Source organism: Telmatherina bonti, assembly GCF_933228915.1.
Source record: "Telmatherina bonti genome assembly, chromosome: 8".
NCBI lineage: Eukaryota > Metazoa > Chordata > Actinopteri > Atheriniformes > Telmatherinidae > Telmatherina > Telmatherina bonti.
In genome coordinates, this window is record NC_136626.1 from 34,850,457 (window position 1) to 34,862,665 (window position 12,209).

At 40.2% G+C, this 12,209-nt stretch overlaps 1 protein-coding gene across 2 annotated transcripts in view; it reads left to right on the forward strand.

Moving 5' to 3' along the window:
* Positions 1-266: 266 nt before the first annotated feature.
* The window catches only part of dtymk (deoxythymidylate kinase (thymidylate kinase)), a 126,141-nt gene continuing 114,198 nt past the window's right edge, over positions 267-12,209 (forward strand). For both annotated transcript variants that reach the window (XM_079245306.1, XM_079245305.1), the window contains exons 1-4: positions 267-463; positions 2,365-2,473; positions 3,213-3,303; positions 3,378-3,575. In XM_079245306.1, coding sequence (XP_079101432.1) covers positions 334-463; positions 2,365-2,473; positions 3,213-3,303; positions 3,378-3,575 — 528 coding nt within the window. In that variant the 5' untranslated portion in view covers positions 267-333. The remainder of the gene's footprint in view (positions 464-2,364; positions 2,474-3,212; positions 3,304-3,377; positions 3,576-12,209) is intronic.

Consider the following 12,209-nt stretch of genomic DNA (forward strand, 5'->3'; position numbering starts at 1 on the left):
GTTCAGGCCTCCAAAAAAGCACGCGAAGTGTCCGAATAAAAATAATAATAATAATAATAATAATAATAATAATAAACACTGCAATTATTGGTGTGGTTGGGCCTCCACCTTACAAATAAATCCATTGGAGGCGCATGGGAGACCCATGCCATATGGCGGCGCGATGAGACGTCAGCTCGTATAGGCAGCGTGATACAATCTATGTATAACGGTCTCTATGATTGTACGTCATTCCGCTTCCGCTTCCAGATGGCGGGCAAATTGTGAGACGAAGCCTGAAGCTACGTTTATATTCCCTTTTTCTTTTCAAACTGAAGCAAAGTGCGGGTGTTTATGGCGTGTAAAAGAGGCGCCCTTATTGTGCTGGAAGGGATGGACAGGGCTGGAAAAACCACGCAGTGTCAGAAACTGGTGCAAGCTCTGCAGGAAAGCGGCCGACCGGCGGAGATGATGAGATTTCCCGGTGAGAAGAACTGTTGTTGGATGGGGTTCAACATGAACATGAACTGTTGTTGGAGGGGGTTCAACATAAACATGAACTGTTGTTAGAGGGGGTTCAACATGAACCTGAACTGTTGTTAGAGGGGGTTCAACATGAACCTGAACTGTTGTTGGAGGGGGTTCAACACGAACCTGAACTGTTGTTAGAGGGGGTTCAACATGAACCTGAACTGTTGTTGGAGGGGGTTCAACATGAACCTGAACTGTTGTTGGAGGGGGTTAAACATGAACCTGAACTGTTGTTGGAGGGAGTTCAACATTAACCTGAACTGTTGTTGGAGGGGGTTCAACATGAACATGAACTGTTGTTGGAGGGGGTTCAACATGAACATGAACTGTTGTTGGAGGGGGGTTAAACATGAACTGTCGTTGTAGGTGGCTGTGTTGTAGGTGGCTCAACATGAACATGAACTGTTGTTGGAGGGGGTTCAACAAACATGAACTGTTGTTGGAGGAGGTTCAACATGAACATGAACTGTTGTTGGAGGGGGTTCAACATGAACTGTTGTTGGAGGGGGGTTTAACATGAACTGTCATTGTAGGTGGCTGTGTTGTAGGTGGCTCAACATGAACATGAACTGTTGTTGGAGGGGGTTAAACAAACATGAACTGTTGTTGGAGGGGATTAAACATGAACTGTTGTTGGAGGAGATTAAACATGAACCTGAACTGTTGTTGGAGGGGGTTAAACATAAACCTTAACTGTTGTTGGAGGGGATTAAACATGAACATGAACTGTTGTTGGAGGGGGTTCAACATGAACTGTTGTTGGAGGGGATTAAACATGAACCTGAACTGTTGTTGGAGGGGGTTTATACATGAACTGTCGTTGTAGGTGGCTGTGTTGGAGGGGGTTCAACATGAACTGTTGTTGGAGGGGATTAAACATGAACCTGAACTGTTGTTGGAGGGGGTTTATACATGAACTGTCGTTGTAGGTGGCTGTGTTGGAGGGGGTTCAACATGAACATGAACTGTTGTTGGAGGGGGTTCAACATGAACCTGAACTGTTGTTGGAGGGGGTTCAACATGAACCTGAACTGTTGTTGGAGGGGGTTAAACATGAACCTGAACTGTTGTTGGAGGGGGTTCAACATGAACTGTTGTTGGAGGGGATTAAACATGAACCTGAACTGTTGTTGGAGGGGGTTTATACATGAACTGTCGTTGTAGGTGGCTGTGTTGGAGGGGGTTCAACATGAACTGTTGTTGGAGGGGATTAAACATGAACCTGAACTGTTGTTGGAGGGGGTTTATACATGAACTGTCGTTGTAGGTGGCTGTGTTGGAGGGGGTTCAACATGAACATGAACTGTTGTTGGAGGGGGTTCAACATGAACCTGAACTGTTGTTGGAGGGGGTTCAACATGAACCTGAACTGTTGTTGGAGGGGGTTAAACATGAACCTGAACTGTTGTTGGAGGGGGTTCAACATGAACTGTTGTTGGAGGGGGTTCAAAATGAACCTGAACTGTTGTTGGAGGAGGTTCAACATGAACATGAACTGTTGTTGGAGGGGGTTCAACATAAACATGAACTGTTGTTGGAGAGGGTTCAACATGAACTGTTGTTGGAGGGGGTTCAACATGAACATGAACTGTTGTTGGAGGAGGTTCAACATGAACCTGAACTGTTGTTGGAGGGGGTTCAACATGAACCTGAACTGGTGTTGGAGGGGGTTCAACATAAACATGAACTGTTGTTGGAGAGGGTTCAACATAAACATGAACTGTTGTTGGAGAGGGTTCAACATGAACATGAACTGTTGTTGGAGGAGGTTCAACATGAACATGAACTGTTGTTGGACAGGGTTCAACATGAACCTGCTGCGTGTGATAATTCGTATTAACGATGTGTTCACAGACAGGACAACAAAGATCGGACAGCTGATCAGCTCCTACCTGGAGAAGAGGAGCGACCTGGAGGACCACACGGTGCACCTGCTGTTCTCTGCCAACCGCTGGGAACTGGTGTAAGACCAGTCTGTTTAACTGGTGTAAGACCAGTCTGTTTAACTGGTGTGGGAAAATACGGGATACAGTTCAGACTGGAAACTGTTTACATTTAGTCAGTACTTTAAGTGGAACAAACAAGTGGTGGTACTCCATGACTTGTTGTCATTTTATTATGCAAATATGGGACAAAAACATGGCTGATACTTACATGTAGATCTATAAATCAATCTGTAGATTAATAGTTTTACAGCACAGAAATGACAAAAATAAACACAGCAAGTTCTATATCAAATCCACATTGTTGTATTGCCATGTTTAGTTAATATTGCCTTAAAACAAAAGCAGTATACGCTCACTCTGACCCAGAGTGAGAGAATAAGCAAGAGAAAAGAAAGACAAATAAAAATTATTGCGTTCGGCAAACTTATTGCACACATTTTTTCTTATTGTGCGATTGACTTATTGCTTATATGCTTGATTACCAGTTATGTATTGATAAGTTGTGTATTTTTGTCTAAAGTTTACAGGGAAACTATTTAGCTTAGTTTGAAAAGATGCAAGCCACACTAAGAATGAGTTGCACCAACAGCCATGGTTAAGGCTGTTGGTGCTTCACACCTTTGCAGCTGGGATGTAAATTCTTCCTTTTATTTCAGTTGACATTAAAACTAAGATGCACAGACTTATTGATCCTGAAAGCTTCCTCTTTAACGTTGGTAGAATATCTATAATGGAACCTTTCATACCAACCTCCAGGCCTGCGATGAAGAAGAAGCTGGAGCAGGGGATCACTCTCGTCGTGGATCGCTACGCCTTCTCTGGAGCTGCTTTCACCGGCGCTAAAATTGTGAGTGTTGTTGGTTTCTTTCAGTCAATGCTGGCATCAGTTTGTGTCTGAAGGGTGTGTTTTCCCGTTTCCAGGGTTTTTCTCTGGAGTGGTGCAAGCAGCCAGATGTGGGGCTGCCGAAGCCCGACCTGGTGATGTTTCTGCAGCTGAGTCCAGCGGAGGCTGCTCTCAGAGGCCAGTTTGGAAACGAGAGATACGAGACGAATGTTTTCCAAAACGCCGTCCAGCAGAAATTTAAGCAGCTGATGGAGGACCCTTCGGTCAACTGGCAGGTACGAGGATGCTTTGGGTTGCAGATTTAGAGATTTTTTTATGTCATTTAAGGCATGGATCCTCAAGGCTGGGAGTATGGAGAGAAATTTGTATCTTTGTTATCTAATCAAAAAAGTTATATTTGAAACCAAAAATTATTTGAGAGCAAAAAAAAGGGAAGAATCAAATTTTTTATTAGAGATAGAAACAAATTAGGTTCCAATTAAAAAATTAAAACCGCAAGCGGTGATGTAGGCCCTCGCACCATGGCGCCGCTCGGCATAATGCCACCGCCTCCCCTGGCAACATCCTTCCCATGCCTCTCTCAACCTAAAGTGCAGCCAGACTGCACTTCAGGCCATTTAGGCCTTATAAAGGGTCACTTCCTGTCACCAAGGGGCGGGGCTAACTTATAATCTATTTATTGCCATGCACAAATGTGAAGGATATGACTGGCATCATCTGTAGCAAATTTGGTGCAGGTTGGTTGTTTTTTGTGGGAGTTATGTCAGTTTTCCTTGTCGTTGCATCACATCTGCTTTGCTGCCCCGCCTCTCCTAAACGATATCCCCTATTAAAAGAAATAGCACAACTTTTAATCACACATGCCTCTTGAGCATCCTGACTCATTTGGGTTAAAGTTGAATAAAATTCTTAGGAGGAGTTGCTCAAAATGCATGGCAAAGAAAATGACAAAATGACCCCAAATATGTTACCTTTTTCAAAATGGCCGACTTCCTGTTTGATTTAGCCCATATGTCCAAGAGACTTTTCTGAAGGTACTGGAAGGTTCTACAACTGTGCCGAATCATATCTATGTCAGTCAATGCAGTGGGCGGGGCTGATTGATTGAAATATTGTAGGGGGCGCTATGGAGCCATTTACTATCTTTTCCACTATGTTGTAATTTTATTCTATTAAGGACATAACTGTCATGACTCATGGCAAGTATGGTGAAGATCAACAATTTCATGGCTTTGTTACAGGTACTTCCTGGTTCATGATATCAGACACTTGTTGTTGCCAAGGGGTGGGGCTAATTCATAGTCATATCATTGCATTGTACTTTTTGTTCATCATGGGACTGGCATCAAATGGGTCGATTCCTGTGCTGATATGTTGTTTTATGTGGGAGTTTTAGCAATAAGTCTTTGTTAATGAGACATCAAACTTTGAGGGCCCGCCCCTCCTAAACTAAATCTTCTATTAGAAGAAATAACACAACTTTAAATCACACATGCCTCCTGAGCATCCTGTGCAAGTTGGGTGTCAGTTGGACAATATCCCTAGGAGGAGTTGTTTAAAATGCATGGCAAAGAAATGACCCCAAAAATGGCACCTTTTTCAAAATGGCCGACTTCCTGTTGAATTTAGCCCATATGTCCAAGAGACTTTTTTGAAGGTACTGGAAGCTTCTACAACTGTGCTGAATTTTATCCATGTCGGTCCATGTAGTGGGCGGGGCTGATTGATTGAAATATTGTAGGGGGCGCTATGGAGCCATTTACTATCTTTTCCACTATGTTGTAATTTTATTCTATTAAGGACATAACTGTCATGACTCATGGCAAGTATGGTGAAGATCAACAATTTCATGGCTTTGTTACAGGTACTTCCTGGTTCATGATATCAGACACTTGTTGTTGCCAAGGGGTGGGGCTAATTCATAGTCATATCATTGCATTGTACTTTTTGTTCATCATGGGACTGGCATCAAATGGGTCGATTCCTGTGCTGATATGTTGTTTTATGTGGGAGTTTTAGCAATAAGTCTTTGTTAATGAGACATCAAACTTTGAGGGCCCGCCCCTCCTAAACTAAATCTTCTATTAGAAGAAATAACACAACTTTAAATCACACATGCCTCCTGAGCATCCTGTGCAAGTTGGGTGTCAGTTGGACAATATCCCTAGGAGGAGTTGTTTAAAATGCATGGCAAAGAAATGACCCCAAAAATGGCACCTTTTTCAAAATGGCCGACTTCCTGTTGAATTTAGCCCATATGTCCAAGAGACTTTTTTGAAGGTACTGGAAGCTTCTACAACTGTGCTGAATTTTATCCATGTCGGTCCATGTAGTGGGCGGGGCTGATTGATTGAAATTTTGTAGAGGGCGCTATGGAGACATGCTCCATTTATTCCATAATGTTTCAATGGGGCTTAGTTCAGGGCCTTACTGTCATCAGTCATGGCAAGTTTGGTGGCGGTCCAAGGTTCCATGGCTTGGTCACAGGTACTTCCTGTTTCATGGCGTTGGACCGCCATTCGCCATGTCCCGTTTAGCGTAGCGACTTGAGGTTTTCATTGTGGCATCATGAAAGGGTTTGACATGTTTTGGAGGAGGCTCAAGTGTTTTGGACCATTTGCTTAGAAGCATGACCCTCAAACGTGGAAAAAAACCACTTCCTGTTGTAAGTGGGCGGGGCTTAGGTCTACACCAGCAATGGTCACATTAATCTGTTCAGGACTGATCCCTTATTAATCCCTATAAGTTTTAGGGTGATCAGATCAAAATTGACAATTTTATAGTGATTTATGATGTCACGCCGCCGCATGGAACTTCGCCATGGCGTCACGGGCACGCCGTGCAGCGTAGAGCAACGTCCTTTACCAGATCTCTTCACCGACATGTTTTGTGATGCCTGAGTGAATTTGGGCCATGTGGTGTCCACCAAGCCAGAGTTATGGGTGTGTGAGCAAAAAACAACACTTTTGACCTCCAGGGGGCGTGGCTATTTCATAATCAAAATATTGACATATAGAACTCTGTAGGAGGAGACTGCCATCATATCTAGCAAATTTGGTGCAGAAATGTTGCTTTATGTGGGAGTTATATCTGTTTAATTTTTCATGGCGAGACATCAAACTTTGAGGCCCCACCCCTCGTAAACTAAGTCTCCTATTAGAAGAAATAACACAACATTTAATCACACATGCCTCCTGAACATCCTGAGCAATTTGTGGCTCAGTGGGATAAAAGCTCTAGGACGAGTTCGTTAAAATGCGAGGTGCTAAAACGCCAAAATATTGACTTTGACCTAAAATGGCCGCCTTCCTGTCGACATTTCACCATGACATTAAGAGGATTTTTTTTTCGCCCCGTCATGTTGATCATGTGTATGAATTTTCATAAAGATTACCGACATGCAGTGGCGGGGCACCTAAAATAGGTGGCGCTCTCGTTCAGTTTCGCCCAAACATTCTGGAGCACCTCAAAATATCAAATTTTTCGTATTCCCTTGGGGGGGTACGCAAAATTTGGTGAGTTTTCGAGCACGTTCAGGCCTCCAAAAAAGCACGCGAAGTGTCCGAATAAAAATAATAAACACTGCAAATACAATAGGCCTTCGCACCGCCAAGGTGCTCGGGCCTAATAATAATAATAAACACTGCAAATACAATAGGCCTTCGCACCGCCAAGGTGCTCGGGCCTAAATATGAAGAAAGAGGCGAGTTAAGTCAACCATGTCAGGGCAGATAATCTCAGACATTGTTTTATGCACAACTGTTAAGGAATGTTAAATGGCATTTGTTGCTTGTCTAGTAGCTGTTTACAAGTTTACAGTGTGTTTTGACAATCAGATCAGGTCTAAATTCTTTTGAATGTTTCATAATAGAGACTAAAAACCAAACTTATATGATGTTAAACGAATGATTTGGTAACCCAAACTAAATGAGCTTTTTTCACTTTATTGAACGTTTTATCATTGATTGCTGGTATCCATGGTGATACAGAACAGCCAGTTTGCCAACGATCATAACTTGAAATGTTGAATTTCAAATAAAAGTAGCAGACTTACTGGCTTCTGATTGGTTTAGTTTTTATGATTAAATTTAAAGTAGTTTCCAGGCTGCAAATCACAAGGTTCACTTTAATATATTATATCACTTCAGTTAAAGCAGTTTGATGTTTGCCAATATCTCAGACTGTACCATAATAAAATGATTGAACTGATCTAAATCAAGAGCTATTGATCAATATGGGACAACACCAAATGTGGATTGTATCAGTCATCTCCATTTCTATCAAATCACAAAAAGCACCGAAAAATCTAATATATAAACTTATTATTTCATTCCTGTTAATATTCCCATTATATAAAAAAACAAATGGTAATTTAAAGAAAAACAAACTTCAAAACTGATGTAAAATATTCACATTTTAGGAGGATACAAAGTAACGCTTTTTTGTAAGCAAAACAAACTAAATAAATAGAAATAAAAACAGTTAAAAATGAGGAATGCCTGTGATGATAACAGAATAAAGTCATGTCAGACAAACAATTCAGAGCTTTAATCTACCAGCAGGATTTTCATGTCAGTTCTTTGACAGGCGGAAAAGCAGCATAAAGATCTGAAGACTTGAGTTACATGATCCACTTTCTTGGTCTTACTGAGGACTTGAGCAGCAGAGTTCTGGACTAACCACAGCTGTGGGAGACCTGTAGTCTAGTCTACTGAAGATAGACAAGTTTTTCTTTTTTAATCTAAATCCTACCAATAAATTTATCCTGTAATCCTTGAAATGTTCTTTGAGTAATAAAACCAATTTCACAACTGTCTCGATGGGACTGCTGGTTTCCAGGTCTGAGTCCAGGACTACAACAGATCTCTGGCTTTGTTGTCGGGTTTGAACTTGAAGCTGTCTGAAACCAAGTGCTGAATTTGAAGTTTTCTTCATTGGCGACAAAAGTAAAGATTGTTTTGTCTTAATTTAACTGAAGGAAGTTCTGGCACATTCTTTTGATCAGAGTTTGGATTGGACGATAGGCTGGGGGGGGGGGGGGGGGGGGGGGGGGGGGGGGTGACGACGTCTATGTAGACTCGTCTGTCATCAGCATAACATGTTCACTTGTTCTGGTTCTTAACTCAGAGCAAATCCAAACTGTTTGTAAGAACAGCGGTGAATGAGACCCGGTGTTCTCGGCATTTCGTGGAAGGCAAACAGAAAACAACTGAGATGAAAATACACGGAAAACTTTTAGATGCTTACCAGGCTGCTGAGCGTTACCACCTGAAACACAAACACACACATGCCAAACAATGATGACTTGCATTTTCAAGCGCGTGCCCAGAGAGAAAGTGACAAAACAACATTCTGCGACACGTTCACTTGTCCAAATGTATAAACTCTACTGATGGATAAAATCTTTGAATGTACAGAATTCTCATTCAGACTTTCCCCAAATATCCTGCAAGTTAGTTTTCTTCACAGGATTTTCTTTTCAAGCAAATGTTCAGTACGGCCAAAGCAAACTTCAAGTGAAAGTTTCTGCTGATAATGTTGAAGTAATTTTATCTGTTAAAGGAAATTTCCCCTCCACATGTCTGGTTAAAGATGTTCTTTCCTTCTTTCTTTCTTTAGTGATTGATTGTCAACAAATACACAAAAACAACAGCAATGTAAAACTAGCTTGGAAGAAATATATAATATCATTTGTGGCCAAATAGCATCCAGATCTGCTGCTGAATGGCTGCAGATGTTGTAGCCCAAAGCAGCATTGTTTAGTATGTAATAAACAGATAATAAACATGCTAGCAGCTCTTGCACAGCTTTTGATTCTACGTTACACAAAGACAGCAGGTCATAACAGAAGCTGTCCATCACAAACTGTCTTTAAAGGAGAAGGGTGGCTCTCTGAATCAACTACGTGGTAATTAACAGCATCTTTCAAAAAAATGTTCAGGAAACCATCTTGCAGGACTTTAAAGCCAAATAGTCGGTGTAAAATACTTATACTGTGTTTACTTCTGTTTTAGAAACACACCTTTGTTTTGTTTTGCTTACTGAAACTATGCAGACGATGCATGCTACATTTATGACAAGTTAACTTGGCAGACCCCTGTTTATCTATCTAGAGCTCCTGCGAGGGAGGGGGTGTTGTCAGAGGTCATCTGATAATGATAGTATAATAGTATAGTATAATGATATATAATACAATATACTTTATGCCTAAATGTTGAATGCATGAAAAACAATAGTTCACCTTTCACCTGTTTTTTTTCTATCCATATTGAACGGACCTTTGCATTATTATGATTTAATCACATTTAAATCAGCCTTTACAAGATCAAATAATATATTATTCTATTAGAAAGAAATAATTGTTCAGAATATTGAGAACTTTCTTTGCATTTTAACAAGTTTAACAATGTTTTTCTCATTTAAACAGATTAATGTGTAAGAATGTGAATAAAAATGGAGCTTGGATCCTACCTTTGCATAACAGAAGGGTGATCACAGTGAGCCCACACACCAAGCTTTGGAGAGTCATTTTTAACTGACAGCTGTTCAGTGTTGCTCGTATTAAACACTAAAAATCTGATCAGCTCCACCCATTGAACAATCGTCATCAACACATTTCCTGACAGACGCAGCATGAAGCAGAAAAGAAATCAGGTCAGACATGTTGGTCTTGAAGGCTGGGTTTAGGAGCAGTCAATGCAGTGCAGTGTTACTGCTGACATAACAAGATCATCTGCCACCAAAGTTGTTTATGAATGTGCTGGTCTCGTTCTCCATTAAGTATTTTTCTCATTTTAACCTCCCCAGCACCATTTTCGGTGTGGTTATTTTTTCTGTGTTTTTGTTACTTTTTTTGTTGTTGTTGTTGTTGTTTTTATTACACATATTTAAATGCAATGTACCCAAATCTAAGAGTTGCTTTGCTTTCCCACATATCTAATCTCATTCTCATAACTTTCCAACTGCCTGTCATACATATTGGGCCGGTAAACTGTGGTTCATACCTGACAAAATAAACAAATTTTACAAGGTTGCATATTCTGTTAGGACATTTCACGCTGCATTCACTTGTTTTCGGCCGTTTTATCTCATTAAAGATGAGTTTACTGGATACTGTGGGGCTGCTCCCCTAAAAGTAAACTTAATGCTAAATTGGCATGATGAAATGTTTTAGAAATTAAATCCAAGATAACACCAAGATAAAAGAGTCAAGTGAGATGTTTGCATGAATATATTTACATACTTCGCCTGTTCTGTAAGAAGAGGCAAAAATTCCTGAGCACTAACAAATAAACATTCATATGCATTGCTATTGTCAAAATAGCTGACACATAACTATGCTTAAAACTTGTATGACTTGTTAAAGTGCAAATTTTACACAAAGTTGCAGTGGCCAAACGCTGAAAGCCCATTCATCCATTGTCTGGACCAAATCCTGCTCCTCGAGGGCTGGTGTCCTGCAGGTCTTCCAAGTGACCCTGCTGCAACACACCTAAGTCAGATTTGGACAAGCTCTGTACAAATTGATCTGAATCAGGTGTGTTGAAGCAGGAACACTTGGACACCGGCCCTCGAGGACCAGAGTTTGTAATCCCTGCTTTAAATCATCATAGCACAACAGAAGCATCACTACAACATATATTTATTTTAGAAAATAATGTATACCTCTTTTTTTTAAGATAATAGTTTTTAACATCTTTGTCCCGACAATTAAAATAATTCGTTTAACAGAAATACTAACTTTTACATGCACTTCCCGAGACTTCAACACAAGAGGTTGGATATGAAACAATGAATAATTTTTACAATCTAATAAATTTGTTTGTGAATGGCAATTGCGATAAATATTTTTAATTTGACATGATTTATAAATTATTTCTATTCAATTAAATTTATTCCTTCTTTATTTTTTTGGCGTGGCCTCATGTCATCGCATGACACTTTACAGACACGTCAATACGAGCCAATTTGTAATCAATAGCTAGAAATGGAAAACCAACAGATTGCAATAAATCATGACTTCAGTCCCCTCCCCCATCCTCATCATACACGAGGCGACAGCCGAAAGAAAAAAAAAAAAACCTTTAACGGGAAAGAAAAGCCTCCGGCAGAACATGACTCAGGGCGCGCAGTAATCTGCCTCAACTGGTTGGGGTGGAGAAGACAGGAATGAGACAAACATGCACTGAAACTTTTATTCTGTAGAGAGAGAAATAATACATCAAAACTTGATCAGTCCGAACACCTAAAACTTTCGTTTACTCTTACATTTTAACATTTCTAGGTCAGATGCTTTATTTGCATACTTTTGTCCGAATATACTGGATATACTGAATATAATGTAATATGATTGAGTCATGATTTATTGCAGTAAAACCATCTTTTAATGTTTCCTAACTCTTTAGAAACGATATTTAACACTTGCGCAATCCTCTCCCAAAAACAAAAGCAACGTAGAGTCATCTGCAAGCAGAAAACCTTTGAACAAATTGACATCGTCATTAGACAATTTTATTAAGATACTAAATTAAATGTTTTGGTTAGCAAAAAAAAAGACCCCCGAGTTACACCTCATTATATTGTTGAATTCTGATTTCATGTTATTGTGATTAAACATATGGTTTCCTGTCTACCATGTAATGTTTTCTCCAGTGATATTCCACCGCTCTTATACCCTATTTTCTAAGTATTTTAAGGTATAATTTATTATCTGAAGTGTCAAATACTATTTGAAAAACTTTACAAAGATACTTAAAGTGTAATATTTCTTCTGATAAATTCATTTTGATGACCATAGGTGATCTTTGGAAAAAAAAAAACCAGGCAATTAGCATTAACAAGCTTTGCCAATTGGCCCAGGGCCAGTTTGTTCCAGTTTGCCATCTGGTGTGAGCAAGACCCAAAGATAT